At 36.5% G+C, this 16488-nt stretch overlaps 1 protein-coding gene across 1 annotated transcript in view; it reads right to left on the bottom strand.

The window, feature by feature from the left end:
* Nucleotides 1-16488, bottom strand: part of rb1 (retinoblastoma 1) — a 95299-nt gene that overhangs the window by 72885 nt on the left and 5926 nt on the right. The window contains exons 5-12 of the mRNA NM_001282525.1: nucleotides 15027-15065; nucleotides 13972-14033; nucleotides 12755-12865; nucleotides 10792-10940; nucleotides 7679-7756; nucleotides 7374-7483; nucleotides 5302-5376; nucleotides 3124-3211 (exon numbers count right to left, since the gene is read on the bottom strand). Coding sequence (NP_001269454.1) covers nucleotides 3124-3211; nucleotides 5302-5376; nucleotides 7374-7483; nucleotides 7679-7756; nucleotides 10792-10940; nucleotides 12755-12865; nucleotides 13972-14033; nucleotides 15027-15065 — 712 coding nt within the window. The remainder of the gene's footprint in view (nucleotides 1-3123; nucleotides 3212-5301; nucleotides 5377-7373; nucleotides 7484-7678; nucleotides 7757-10791; nucleotides 10941-12754; nucleotides 12866-13971; nucleotides 14034-15026; nucleotides 15066-16488) is intronic.

Genomic DNA, 16488 nt, shown 5'->3' with positions numbered 1-16488 from the left:
CGGATCGTACCACAATATTTTCGGACAAGAGCAACGTGACTTTTCATATTTAACGCAAATTTTCGCAAATCGTACTCATAATTCATAATTTAATGAATGTGCCCCGGTGCACATTGAAATTTTTTTTTTTGCCTTGGTGTGTAGACAGCTATCTAGGTCATTTATACACAATCCTTTGCTTTTAGAAACAGCCAACACAATGCAAGTCATTTCAGGCAGCTGTTGCCTCACCTATTCAGTTCTCCTCTCCCAGATTCTGCTTTTGCTCCTATTACTCCTGCTTGGGTGCTATTCTAATATCAATCACTAGGTGGAACATTGGAGCATTTAAAAAAATGCAGACTGTTTCTGAATTTATTTTGATCTATACAATGCAGCCTTTAGGTGACATGCTTTTTCTAGATGATACAGGAAGTCTGGGGTGCCGGGTTCCATTGCCTCTTGCTAATTAGTGTATAGGCTAATTCAAAGAGCCTTAATTTAATGGCACATGGGGTAGTTTTCACCTGATCAGTCAGGTTTCTTGTCCCAAAAACACAGAGTATTTTAAAAACAGCCTGCACTACCAGCGTGAGTTATTAGGTCTATAGCACAAAGGGCAATTTGTTCTCCAGTGGTCAGGGCATCTAAGATGCCATTGGCACTCATGATAATATTACATGAAAAGTATCTGAAGTGACAAACATGGAGCAGTGAAAGGCGGACCTCCACCTGCTACCTGTTTATGTAAATCAGCCAGTGCTTTTCATATTATCAGAACTTGTGACAGGCAGGAATACAGGGCCATTTTTACCGATTGCAGTAGTCAAACCCACATTCACCCCCACCACATGCTGCACCCTTAGGAATATGGCAGATGGAGTGCATTGTTTGCCCACACTCCCTGGTAACAAAGCACTTAAAATACTGTTAAATTCACCAAATACTGAATTTACAAGGAGTGCACACCCCCACCCTACCAAAACCAAGGTCCCAGCCTCTACAGCTGTGTTTTCTGTTTTTACTTGTTATTGTCCTTTTTTATATTTCTTTCTTTTCTATATATTTTCATTTATAATTTCACTTAACAATTGTTTTGCTGAAGCAGAAAACGCCACCAAGCAGTCTGCCAAAGGTGAAATGTAAAATGACTAATAAAACCAATAAAAATTGTCAGAAAAAAAAAAACTGTGAAATTGCTTTGTATGTGAATCAGTGTGGGTAAAACTTGCTTTCTGCACAATTGCAGTTACATGAGTAGTCAATTTTTCCCACAGTAATTCACGTAGGAAACAATTTAAAGGTATTTTCAAGCAATGTTACTTACAGTGAGAGATTTTTTTTATGAAGTGACAAAGTGCCCCGTCTGCCATTACCCTGAAAGTGAATGGGAAGCAGTATTGGCAGTTTTGTCCCTTATACCACTCACTACCAGCATATGCCATTAGAGAATAAGGGATTTGTTGCCTGCAGCAAATCTGTGCTACACCCAGGCTCTCGAAAATACATTTTTATAAACTAACATTGAGATTGGTGCATGTAAAACACTTTATACTTTTTCTGATGTTACTGCAGGAAAATGCCTTCTTCCTGTGTGACAAATCTCCTTGTGTGTCATTTTTTTTTAGCCCAGAGTAAAGCAGTGGTATCAGCACAAAAACATTTAGGTCCTATCATGTCAGGTAACTGAATCCCTCGGGGAGGGCTGCTATCTTGTTACATGTGTATTGTTCTGTCGACAGGCTACTGGGAGAGATTGGAAGTTTGATATCGCTCCAAGCAATAAAGAGACACTAAAGCTTATCATTGCAAATGTCACAAAATGAGGACACTTAGGGCTCTGGCACACGAGGGAGATTAGTACATATCTCCCTGTTCGCGGGCGACTAATCTCCCCGAAATGCCATCCCACCGGCGAAAATGTAAATCCTCTCAAGGCAACTTCCGCAATTTCACTGAAATAGCGCCACCGCGTATGCCATCCCACTGGCGATTTACATTTTCGCCGGTGGGATGGCATTTCGGGGATATTAGTCGCCCGCGAACTAATCTCCCTTGTTGCGGGCGACTAATCTCCCCAATATGACATCCCACCGGCGATGTAAATGTAAATCGCCGGTGGGATGTTATTTAGGGGAGATTAGTCGCCCGCAACAAGGGAGATTTGTCGTGGGCGACTAATCTCCCTCGTATGCCAGAGCCCTTAAGGGTAAGAACCCACGTAGCAGTTCAGTCGCCCGTGATAGATCTCTGCTATCGCAGGGTAACGAGCCGCTTTGAAAAGGCTCTCCACCGGCAACAATAGCAGTCGCCGGTGGAAAGCCCTTTGCATCGCTTCGTTAAACCTAAGTCGCGCAAAGTTTCCTCCTGCAGGCAACTTTGGAAAATGAAGCAATGAAAATAGCTTTCCACTGGCAACTCCTATTGTTGCTGGTGCAAAGCCTTTTTTAGAATGGTTTGTCACCCCGTGATAGCAGAGATCTATTGCAGGCGACTAAACCGCTTCATGGATTCTTACCCCAAGAAAGTAAGGCAATATCATGTGTCATGTCAAAATTTGAAATTATATATAAAGAAAAAAAAATACGCTGCTGCTCTTTTGAAAAATGGATTTAGGCATAAAATTCACAATGAGTGCTATCAAATGATGAAAAAACCCTTTCATGGTCCTTTCGTTGGTAAAGGGATGTATAAGATACTGGCTGCTAATCCCTCCTTGAGCAAGTTCTATAATCTGGGAAAAGCAAATTACATTTGCTCGGTTCATAGAATCGCTAGTATGACTGTGGTATATTAAATTAAAGCAAGTGTTTCCAAGGGATTTGTTGCTGTTTTTGTCCTTATAAAAATACAGATTTTCATACTTTGTCAAGTACAGAGGACATGCTGTTACAGAGAGTGACAAATACTGTATTCATTTACTGCAACAATCAACATTACTACGAAAGTATGGCTGTGCTTGTACTGGCACATTAGGTCTATGAAACTGTAAATGTTTGTGCTCAATGTTACCAGCCAAATGATTAAGATTCAAATATTTTGGGTGTCAAATTTCTAACTATACACATAGTATTTTACTAATAATTACCGTTTATAAACCGAACTTTTATGTTTGGTAGTCACAAGATACATTAAGTCACTTACATTGAAGTAAGAGTTGAGTTTATCAGATGGGTTGTCGCTTGCAGAGTTTAATGTAACCGTTAGCTGATGTATTGTGTTCATTGCAGCTCTACAGAAACAAATGCACAATGTTTTGTTTTTTTTATTTAATAATACTATAATCAGTAGAACTGTAGAAGAGAGTTAAAGTACATCAAGCATTACAAATAAAAATTCTGTAAACAGTAAAAAAAAGTTTAAAAAATTGCATTTATTTTTTTATTTATTAAGCAAATACCCACTTGTGCCTCCTCCCATTCTTATGAAGAGAAACTCTGTCGGTTTTTTATTTTGTTGTTTAAGTTTGCCCATGACGCAGTGAGAAAATACCAGTTATTGTTACAAGGCATTTATCTCTACACTCCACAAAAATAATAATACAAAGGGTAAGGAGTAAAAGACAATTGTTACCACTGTTTGGTATGCCTTGTATATAGGAATAGTTAATCAACTAAATGTACAAAGTAAAATAGTGATAGAGGCACTTTCACTTTTGGGTGAACATACCTTGAGAAAATATATGTTTTAAAATTTTTGGATAATGGATTCCACACCAGTATTAGTGTGCCAAAGACACATGGAGCTATTTATTAGCAAATACTTGCAATTAACTAAACGCTATAAAATTCCCTGCAATAGACAATACTGAGAATTGCCCCTGCTAAAAACACACGTAGAGACAATTATTAGCATTGTGTATTTTTACAGCTATGACAAGTAGCTGCTACTATTAGCTTCGTGTGTTTTCATCCTTAATGCTGTCAAATAGAAGTAGGCTTTGTGCTTGCCAAAGTTAAACTTGCACCTTAACCTGAACTTACCATTCCCAGACTACAGTTATGTGCAGACGTCATCAATAAGAAGAAAGACCTCCAGATAGATTCAGCCAGTTTTTACACATACAGCAAGGTGATTTTGGGTTATTTCCATAACTAATCAATTCTATGTTTATGTGAATAACAGGGTACAGTAAATCCGTCAAACAGACCTGAACAGTGGCATTATGGGTCATCTAAATAAAATCTAGCTAACAACGGCTCACAATCTGTCTCAGCTTCCAAGCTTTCAAGTACATCATGGTTCTCAGGACCTCCATTCCTTCACCGCCAAAAAATGCAAATACCATAACACAATGGGTTTCACCTTACCAATTCAGAAAGTGATACTGAAATCTGATCTCCAGTAAAGACCCTATCCACTCAAAACAGGAAAACTTACAAAGAATGCCCTCAATGGGTAATGTATGGACATTACCCATTAAGGTAATCTTTGTAAGTTATCCTGTTTTGAATCTTTGAGAAATGAAAATGTTATTCTTGGGTTTATGGGGGTTTTTTTGTGCATCCAGCTAGTTAGATGTTGCTTATAGTGTATAATCCATGACCTTAGTACTGCTGTTATTCTTATTTGTATTTGGTACTGGCATGCTCGGGAGACACTGGGGGATTCCCAAAGTTGTATTTTTCAGCATATAACAAAATGTTTCTCATACATATGTTTGTGGGTTGGTTTTTTTTTTTTTAGGTATTTAGAGTTATATATATATTGTTATGGAAGTGAATTACACAAACTGTCGGGCAGATTTAGAAATCTTATGTAGTCCTGAAAATATACATACTGCTTTCCTACTTCAACTAAAAGTTCCCCCAGAAAACGCCTTTAAAGTCAAAAGAGGCCCCCACTGTTGTGCTGATCAGCTGCTGGGGGGGGGGGGGGGAAGAGATATCACTCCAACTTGCTGTACAGCAGTAAAGTGTAACTGAAGTTTATCAGAGCACAAGTCACATGACTAGGGGTACCTGGGAAACTAAGATTATGTCTAGCCCCATGTCAAATTTCAAAATTAAATATAAAAAAATCAGTTTGCTTTTTTGAAAAATGTGTTTTTTTCTGTGACAGAATCCCTTTTTAAATAAAACATCTTATTAGTTGCTATGTGTTACTGCACCTGGGAAAACCTTGTGCCTTTTATTAAAATTTGGATAAAGAACACAAAATATTTTAGCTATGTTTAAAGCAAATGAAGAGCAAAATTAGACTGCCAGAGAAAGGTTTAGGTATTATTTTCTAGAAGAGAAATAAAAGGCCACTAAACACAGAGCAGTGATTAAAAATCCAATTATGTCACATTAATAATCATGTGACATCACATATCCTCACCTAAATGGTGTCTGTGGAGGGACTATAGAAACTTCTTCAGATTCATCTTTCCGAGGTGTCCTCTCAAGGTCCAAGCTTCAAAAATATAAACACATATTAAAATACACTGTTGCAATAGCTGTAAAAAAACATGCTGTTCGCTGATCCTTTCAAATTTATTTTATTGGGTTCAACATAAAAAACAAACTATAACATATTATTTATCAACTTTTTTATTTAAAAATTATTTAAATATTTAAAATTATTTAACATTGATCTCTAACTAAAAAATTTTCAAATTCTAGAATATCCATAAAAACACTTTGTTCAAAAAGGAAAATAAAAACATAAAAATGGATAAATATAGAATATTTTAAGAGACTTAAAATTAGGGCATCAACAAATGCAGTGCCAAACCTGACTGGCACCCCAAGCAAACTATGCCAGCTGTTCACTTCTGCCTATTTTGTCTTGGCTGGGGCAGAAAGACCTGCCAATGCCTCACCCTCATCAAAAGCAGCGCTCTACACAGAAGCCTCAGCTGGGTACCCTTAATTCTGGCCCCAAAAATATGATATTAGTGAAGGGGAAGGCAGTGGGGCTTTATATTTTTGCCTGAGGAAGTCCGGCATTAATTACAGGTCTCTCCTGCGCTTTGGAATTGTTGCTCCCTTAACCTGCATTTCTCAATGACACATAAGTTGGGTTTTTTTTTCAGTAATGCTACAATTCAGCAGCAATCTATTGATAAATAGGAACAGTAAGAACCAGGGTGACAAGCAAAGTGCAACAAGCAGGGTAATTTGTGCCCATTTTCTGCACTTTGTCCCAAGCATTTAAGGTAAACAATAAGATATATGATTTGTATACTTTTACAGCATACTTGTACTTCTTTTATATCAGAGTTGCCACAGCTTACTGCAGCTCATTTATTTACACTCTATTTATGAAGCAGAAAGCACAAAATCAGCTTTCCTGGTCATGGTAGGGGGCAAAGGCCAAGCATAAATAATACAGAAATAGGGAATGACCAATAAAATAAAAAACAAAAAAAGAGCAGCACAGAGCAGTGCGAAGAGGCTTTTTTCCATGCAAGGGTCAGATTCTGACATGCTCTTAGCGCAGAAGTAACCATGTCCAATTTACACAGGATTGTGAAAAATGGTCTGAAGGACATAAAGGCACATTTTGATGAAGAATACAATTCTATAAAGACCTGAGAAATGTCACTATCCCTTTAACAAAGAAGTTGGCTAGAAATGCTGCACATTATGTTTTAAGATTCCAGCCCAAGACAACCACAGCCCTTTAGCAGTGAAGATCCATACCTCTGAAAATGCCCCAGTAGTTCCCCATCTTCTTTCTACGGATTAATAGCACATGCACTAAGCTCCTTATTTTCTGCTTGATAATTTGCAATGACCCCTAAGTTTAGCTTCTCAACAGCTGCTCAGAGCATACTGAGCAAAAAGCAATATAGTGACCCCCTGTGCACAACTTTAAAGGGGCAGATTTATCAAAATGCAAGTATAGAACTTAACAAATAAAAACTCACCCATGTTTTATACATTCCTATGGGATCTTTAGAAGCGTATTTATCAAATGGTGAGTTCTAACTTTCACCCATTGATAAATACGAATCTACAAATCCCATAGGAATGAATTGAATGTGAGGTAAGTTTTTATGTATTATGCTTTAAACTCACATTTCAATAAATCTGCCCCTAAATGTCTGATTTGGATCAACATACCTTAAATAACATACATACAGTAACAAGTGCAAACCCATTCATCTGGTCCATTTGCCTGAACCAAAGAATCCCTTGTCCCTATCCACAGAGCAAAGATACTTTTTTGATTGTGTTTAATAGAACGGTTTTAAAAATTTAATTAACAGAAAAAAACATAGTAACTGTTTTGTGCCCACACTAATGACTTATTACACAAACTAAAAAATTATACTGATTTTAAAAATTGGGGACATCCGTATTGACAAGTTAGTAACAGACTGTTACCCCAATAATAAAATGTATTGACCAATATTGTTGACTTTTGGGCTGTATACACAGTATAACATCTTGATAAATTGTTACCTGTCTTGAACATCAGCTTTCAGTGTTTCCTCATTTTCCAAAAATAACCTGGCATCTAAATCCTTGTACTTGTGATAAAGTTCTTCATATTGTTGTGATATGCTTTCAACCTAAACCAGTAAATTTCAATAGAAAATTACATTCATTTGTATAAAAATGTTTGCGTCTTAAGGTAAAAATACAGAGGTGAAGACAAATATAAATTGATCTTTACAGAATGTGTAAGAGTGAGTTAGTGAAAGCCTAATTTTGGAAAACTTTTCTTTCCCAGTATATCTTTAAAAACTTATAAGTAAAACTCTTACCTTTGGAAAACCTTCACTAGAGGATATTCCAGCAGAAGCCAAAAAATCAACAAAACTTGTGCAATAGACATTTTTCACCTAAAAAAATAAATAAATAAACAATTTAAATATACTTTCATCATTTTAAGTGCAAATGTCACATTTGCTATTTGAGGATGCTGAAACTTGTGGTTTTCCAGTCTGGGAGTAAGCGTCCACCAACTCCTTTATTTGACACCATTATATTTAAGTACCGTATATACTCGAGCATAAGCAGAGTTGAGCCGCCGGCAACCCCCCAGAGCCCCCCCTGCGTCGCCCGAGCACTCGAAATCAAACAATGCATCAACTCACCCCCCCCCCCCCGTGTCTCACCCGAGCACTCTCTCCTACCATCGTGCACATTGCCTGCATGTCACTCTCTGTCCTATGTCGCGCCTCCGGACGCTGTCCCCAGCACTCACAATCCTACCAAACCTACTAGTACCGGCGCATCAGTAGTACTAGTAGGTTCGGTAGGATTGTGAGTGCTGGGGACAGCGTCCGGAGGCGCGACATAGGACAGAGAGTGACATGCAGGCGACGTGCACGTTGGTAGGAGAGAGCGCTCTGCTCGGGTGAGATGGGGGGGGGGGGGTGTTCGGTAGGATTGTGAGTGCTGGGGACAGCGTCCGGAGGCGCGACATAGGACAGAGAGTGACATGCAGGCGACGTGCATGTTGATAGGAGAGAGTGCTCGGGTGAGACACTGGGGGTTGGTTTTGATTCCGGTGGCGCGACCTGCCTGCATGCAGTCGATAAGAGACAGTGCTCGGGTGACACACGGGCGGGGGGGGGGGGGGGCGGGGTGGTTTGCCGCCGACGCGACCTGCCTGAATGCAGTCGGTAAGAGACAGTGCTCGGGTGACACACAACAGTGTTGTATCTTACAAAATGGTGTTAGAATTTACTGAATTTATTGGCTGAGAGGGCGTGTGGTAAGATATGAGGTAACCAGAAGTTTTGATAATTGTAATTTCTTATGGTATCAGTTTTGCTTTTCGACGTGTACAAAAAAAGTCAACTGCCAATTCGTAGTGGAGTCATGTAAATGCACAAATAAGAAGTGTAAGATGCCTGTTTCTTTGCGTGTGGTTCTGTATAATTTAACATGTAAATATCTTTGTTTCTATCTTTGAGAGCTTTAATACACTGTAGAACTCTCAGTATCATTCCTGTTACTTACACACGTTTTGTGAGTGTCCTTTTATGAAATAATTTGATTATTGAAACTTAGCAGTAGCGGCTGATTTCCCACCCTAGGCTTATACTCGAGTCAATCAGTTTTTCCAGTTTTCTTAGGTAAAATTAGGTACCTCGGCTTATATTCGAGGTACCTCTCCCATGCAATTTTGCTATAAACAGCACATTAGTACTGCACACTGAAATAAAACTTCATCCAAAATGTATTATAACAACAACAACAAAAAAAAAAACCTATAGGCCCAACCCTTCATCATCAGAAATGTCTCTTTTTTTGCCACCTCACTGCATTATTTGGTGTGTATCTTCTTAGCATCTAATTCTAAGACATGAACAGAGTTAAAAGTTAATTTTAAAAAAAAACAGTACATGTACAGGATGTCCTGTCTAAAAATCATGTATTTAGAAAGCTCTGAATTATGGAAAAATCAATCTGCCATAGAATCCCTTTTTTTTTTTTTTTTTTTTTAAAAAGTATATCTTTTTTCTCTTTAACAATAAAACAGTTCCTTGTACATGAAGGTAACGGAATCACATACAGTACATCCTTACTGGAGGCAAAACAATCCTAATGGGTTCATAATAGTCCTTAAGATGTTTTTTTATAGACATCCAATGCATTCCAGATAACAGACTCCATACCTGTATTTAAATCTATAATGACCTAACTTACATATGCAGAAAGGTTATAAACATTCAAACTGCAATAAATTTGCATTTTCCCTCCGATTTCCCACTAAAATTTGGTTAGAATCAATAAAGCTTAGCAATTATTGACAGGTTGAGATCTGAACTTTTTTGGCATTTTTTCATGCCCAGTTTTACCCTGACCTGCCAGAACACTGTCTACTTTTGACCAAAGTGCCAGCGCATTATAGGTCTATGGGTCACAGATGTGATAACTATTGTACATTCTATAAGAACACAAAAGTAGATTTACAAAGACAAACATAATCCTGTTTATTTAAACACATAGCAGTACTAAATCCAAATCTCAAAGGGCCACAATTTCCAAATTTCCCACCCTTTCTGATATGATACCATCACTACCTGACCCAGAAAAAAAGCATAGCACTTTATTAAAACAGATGAATTGTTTAAGTAAGTGAAGATGAGAGAAATTTTAAGAATATCACTGCAAAACATGTTACCACTTTGTAAATACTAGTTAATAATAAATTTTAATTAAACTTTGTGACATGCCACATAGGCAGTTCTGGGCACTTCTGCAAAGAGAAACTGTCAGGTGTGGCATTAGCCTTAATGTCACTTGTTAACGTCTTATGGCAAACACTAAATAACTAGTTTAACTGCTTAAATTTTGTCTTAAAGGAACAGTAACACCCAAAAATGTATTTATTTTAAAGAAATTAAACTATAATGCACTGCTGCCCTGCACTGGTAAAAGTTTTGTGTTTGCTTCAGAAACATTACTAGAGTTTATATAAACCCTGGTGTGTAGCCATGGGGGCAGCCATTCAAAAGAAGAAAAGGCACAGGTTATATAGCAGCTAACAGATAAACCCTGTAGAATACAATGGTGTCTTATCTGTAATCTGCTATGTAACCTGTGCCTTTTCTCCTTTTTTCCAGCTTGAATGGCTGCCCCCATGGCTACACAGCAGCTTATTTATATAAACTATAGTAGTGTTCCTGAAGCAAATACCCCAGTTTTACCATTGCAGGGTCACAGTAGGTTACGTTTCAAATACTTTAAAATACTTTAAATTTTTTGGTGTTACTGTTCCTTTAATAGTTTATACCAGGGAGTGGAATTACCTCTTATCCTTATTAAGAGCACAAAAAGAACAAAAAAACCAGCAAAGTAAATGCAGTCATAAAAACAAAAAACTTCTTTGGACCAAAATGGATTAAATAGTGAAAAGTATTACCTCATCCATAGGACAATGGTTTTCTTTGCAAAGAATCTCTAGCACTTTTATGTCTGTTTCAGATTGTGGTGATGAACGTGTGTTCCTATTCTGGCTACGCCGCGAAGATCGAGGTGGGGTATTAACAGATAATGCATTCAGTGCACTTTCTAGAAATCCAGATGCCAAAATAAGGTCACATTAAATGATGTATAAGTTATTGACATGTTTTAGAACATGTTATTTTCTCTTGAAATACACAGTAGACTTATGCAGCCCATCCACAGCTATCTCTCTGTACAGAATATTTGAATTGGTCTTATTGAGCAGAAGCAGTCATTCCCCTTTCTGTTGGAAATGCCACTGTTTGATTCATTTTACTAGCAAAAAAGTGGGCATAAACAGTTCCCAGACTTCTTAAAGGGAAAATAAAGAAAGGTGGTTGACTTAAGCTTACCATAGATAAAGAAAAAAAATTGTCATCCCCCATTCAAAAGTATTTGAGAAAAAGTTATGAATATCGGCAAAACTAACAAGGTAGTGTATATGGTTGGTTTGTTAAGGTAGACAGGCAATTTGGTAAAATCACGTCTAGCAAAGCGCTATTGTTGCTAGTTTTGAGTAGAAAGCCACATTGCAATTTTCAGTTCTACAGAATATATATTTCCAAATATATTTGGTTTAACTTTTGGGGAAGCATATACAGGTTTGCGATTTGTTATCTAGGATGCTTGGGATCAGGGGCTTTCCGGATAAGGGGTCTTTCCATAACTTAGATTTTTGTACTTCTACTAAAAAGTAGTCTAGTAAAAAAACATTTAAACATGAAATAAACCAAATTGGATTGTTTGGCCTGCAATGTGGATTCATTATTGCTTAGTATCTTGAACTTGATCACAACTATTTTACAATTACAGAGAAAAAGAAAAACATTTTTAACAATTTGAATTATCTCATTAAAAATGGAATCTATGGGAGATGGCCTTCCTGTAATTTAGAACTTTCTAGATAATAGGTTTCTGGATAACAGATCCCATACCTGTAATACACTCAGGGGCACATTTATCAAAGTACAATTTCTTTCTGAATACAAACAAAAGTTTTCGTAATGTGCTTATTTTTTGCAACTTTTTTGTTAATTTGCGTAACTTTTTTTGTACTTTGAAACAATTTGCGCAACAATTTGTGAGACAAAATCTTATTTGTTGCGCCGTGTTCGAAAGTTTTGGATTCATTAAAGCTTTGTTATCGTGACTTTCCTTGGTCCAGGTTGGAGCTGTAGAGTGCCATTGAGTCCTATGGGAGACTTCCAAAAACATGCACAAAGGATCAAAGTCAGAAAGGTTTTCCCGCCGTTTACAATTGTTTGGATACGAAAATTTTGTGACTTTCGGATCGCCAATACAATATTAAAGTGACTATTACGATTTTTTCGTAAGCATATTCGTGACATTTCCGATCATCAGAAATATCGTATCTAATCCGAATTTTACCCATTTCGGGATTCGAACTCATACTTTGATGAAGTGTGATTTTGCAGGGGGTATAGTACTATTGTACTATTAAAACATGCCAATATTAAGCAAATATATACATTTTAGTATTCATATAGTATTCAAATGACCTGTTTTTGTATTTCAGAACATGCTGTAAAATGTAAAGAGTGTAAAAACCCCTTACTTTGGGGAAAATTGAGGTTGCTGCTTTTGTTTACAAAGCCATATTTATCCATTATGAACTAGGCTAGTTTGAAAAGAAGAGCTGCATAATTACATACACATCTGGTAACAAGTTGGTGAAACATAATTATGTGTAATAAATAATTTAAAAAAATAAATGTTACAAAACATAGGTTGTGCGGCCACATATTGGAACTTACGACGTGTTTTGGCCTTGTACTCTAAAGTATGCTTATTTCTGTTACAATGGTTTGATTATTTGTATTATATTTAAATAAAAAAAAACAAAAAAAAAACAAACATACTGTATGGTTCCTTGAGAACTGACGGGGGTGAAAGTTTGATGAAATAATCCAAAACACACAGTAACAACTGACATGAGATCACCAGGTCATCATCCATCTGTAATATTTTTCCTATATAAGAAAAAATAAGTTGGTCTTATTGAGGAAACAAACATCTCCAAATAGCAGTTTAGATCCTAGTCTCAATGCAGTCTATCCTTCTCATTGTACCTTTCCTCCAACATCTATAGGTGATGTTTACATTATCAATTATGCCACTCTCAATCTAATTGCTGGAACACATTTTGGACCAAAACACTTCACATTCCAGACTGATCAGATTTGTACAATTTATTTTGTTTTAATTAATAGCGTTATTTATTTTATCTTTTACAGTCCCTGCCCCAATGGAATTTATAATATCTTGTCCCTATTGCTTTCACACGTGCTCTGGTCAGTTCTATAAGAAGCTAACTTGTCTGTATGTTTTTTGGCATGTGGGAGGAAACCAGAGTACGTGAAGAAAAACATGAAAACATGGGGAAATCATACAAACACACTGAAGATAGTGGCCTGTTTAGGATAAAACCAAGGACCCTTTAAAACTGCCTCTTTAGGCAAAGGAAGACATTTGTTCTTTTTTGACCACAGCAACAAAAGAGTTTCCCCTTAAGAAAGGCTTTCTTTGCCGAAACAGCGAGGTAATTCTAACTTAGCAAGTGTATTCGCTACTTTGTGTCCCTTTTTTCTTCTTTTGTGCACAATTTTGGTTTGTATGACCATGTTAAACAATTTTAATGTGTACTGATTAAATTTGGCTATGTAACACTTTTGAAATTACTACATAAAAGATATTTTTAATAATACCAATGTGCTGATAATTATTTGTGTGCAAGCCCATATCTATATAAAATGTTAGATGCTAGTTAACCAAGATATGTGGTTGGACACATAGAGTCAATGTGATACAATCGTTTGACCTGAGGGCCACGTGGGCATATCAGGAGTAAATCTGCTTATCTGGCGATCTATCACTTTATGACCACCTTTATACACACACACAAAATGTTTTCATATTTTATTATATATTTTACCTGAAACATTGATTATGGCCCAAGAAAAATTACAAGATTAAATGTGTATGTTAAGGTCAAATGTGTGCCAAACAAAAACGTTTTATTTAACCTAATGAGTATATTAAAATATACATATTAAAATAGTCGAATACATTTTGTTACCTCTAGCTAACAGAAATGTAATCCAAGTTCCTTTCAGAATAGATGCAGTGTCAACAGAAGCCCTGTGTGCAAGACAAAAACAAAATTTACACATATGGCTGTATATAGTATGTAACACCTATCTTAAAATTAATGTGCAATCTATAAACACAAAATTTAGTGTCAACTCCTTCAAGGAAGAGTCTGTGAAATTAAGTGAATTTTTAAAGTGATAAGCTCATTGCTGCATTTATATACAGAGCCTTACCGGTAGGCTAGAGATACCATATTAGCAGATCTAATTTAAAGGCTTACAAAGGTAGAGGGTCTAGCATGGTATAACAATGAGAATCAGGAATTTCAGTATTTGCCATGGGTAGTACAAAAAAAAGCATGTTCAGCACATGCCCTCTTCAGTGAATTATTGTTGAAAAAGGGGATATATAGTCCTCCAGACTTCTTTGTACGACTGTCATTTTAATACAAACTGGCCTTTGAACAAACAATATGCCACAAAAATATACTTCTACGTGAAATAAACTGTCATATCTCAATAAACTTAAAGTACATTTAATTGCAAATTTTCTATATTATATTCATTAAAGGAGAGGTTTTCATTTTAATGAAAGGCCAATATGTTATAGACTGACCTACTCTTTCTTCTGTCTGGTTGACCCACACTACCAAAAAATAATTATCGAAGAGGCTACATTAATAAATTGTTTTTTAAAATTGCTTGTCTTTTAGTGAGCATAGCTCCTATTAATCTTCCATTCTGACTATTAATCCCTGTAACCAAAAAGTAAGCCTAGCAACCAGACAGCAATTAAAATTCCAACTGAAGAGTCTCAGAACAAAAAGTTATACATATTTAATAATTAACTGAAAATTATAAAAAAAACACATCTGCCTACCACAACACAAAAGTTCATTTTAAGGTAAACTATTCCTTTAATAAGGTTCTACATTCTGCTCCTGGGTTCTTGCAGAAATTCACCTTCAACATTAAAAAAAACTTTAAACCCTGGAGTAGATTTTCTTTTGACCTTGGGAAGTGATAAGCAGAATAAACTTACAGAGTATTGTGTTGTTCCTCAAAAATAATTTCAAATGTCCTTAAAAGAAAAGATGAAATATTAGTAACAAAAAAACAGCAACTTAAATGACAACAACCCCCATTAAAAAAACTCCTTTTCTATACAATGCCTCCAACCCAGCCACCTGAAACACAATAATTTTATTGCTCAAAATCAAAACTTTTTATTATCCCTCTTTTATCCCTGAAGCACATGTGCCCACCATCTTAGATAAGTTGGGATATGCTTCCTCTTCAGATTCTGAGTATGCACCTCTTACTAAAGCAAACCTGGAAAACTAATATTCCCCCACACGGAACAGAGAAAAATGATTGCTCACTTCCCTTGTATGTTTAAGGGATACAGTCATCAGTGCACATGAAAAAAGAAATTGCAGGCCCATGATGCACTTTCAACAGGTGTTACTGGAAGAACACAGTGTTCCCATTAAAGGTTAACAATACCACTGAACATTGCTTCATCTAAATAAAGCAATTTCATAAAAATATACTTTTCTGGTAGTATGTGTCACTGGATAATCCCAAATAGAAAGACAGACATCTTAAGTACTAAAATCACCCCCTGGCTCGTTTGAGGCATTGTGCTTACACACAAACCAAAATCACACCTACATTGTTATGTTTCATTAAGAAATGAATGGACAGAGCTTTGTCGTTTACTCCCCCACTTTTTACTGTTAAAGGAACAGTAACACCAAAAAATGAAAGTGTATAAAAGTTAAAGGAACTGTAACACCAAAAAATGAAAGTGTATAAAAGTAACTAAAATATAATGTGCTGCTGCCCTGCACTGGTAAAAGCTGTGTGTTTACTTCAGAAACTCTACTATAATTTATATAAATGAGCTGCTATGTAGCCATGGAGGCAGCCATTCAAAGGAGAAAAGGCACATAGCAGATAACATATAAAACACTATTGTATTCTACAGAACTTATCTGTTATCTGCTATGTAACCTGTGCCTTTTCTCCTTTTTTCCGGTTTGAATGGCAGCCCCCATGGCTACACAGCAGCTTATTATATAAATTATAGTAGTGTTACTGTAGCAAACACACCAGTTTTACCAGTGCAGGGCAACAGTGCATTATATTTTTATTACTTTAAAGCTCTTTCATTTTTTGGTGTTACTGTTCCTTTAAGGTGGTAGTACACAGTCAGATTTTCTCATCCTCAAATGAAAGATCCTATTATTAAACAATCATTTGACCATAAGATATGCCACTTTAACTATAATCCATGCAGAAGCGTAAGCAGCACACCATAAGTCTGAGATGATGCCTGGGTGCTCGTGCGGTAATTGTAAATGTATTTCATACGAGTGACGGCACTCACAGGAACTTTATACACATGTCCATAATTAAAGAAAAAACTTTAGGTTTATTAGATCCAACGTTTCAGTCCCATACTGGGAATTTCACAGTTCCTGTGAGTGCCGTCACTCCTA

The sequence above is a fragment of the Xenopus tropicalis genome, chromosome 2 (assembly GCF_000004195.4).
Source record: "Xenopus tropicalis strain Nigerian chromosome 2, UCB_Xtro_10.0, whole genome shotgun sequence".
NCBI classification, from domain to species: domain Eukaryota; kingdom Metazoa; phylum Chordata; class Amphibia; order Anura; family Pipidae; genus Xenopus; species Xenopus tropicalis.
This window is presented reverse-complemented; position numbering and strand designations above follow the sequence as displayed.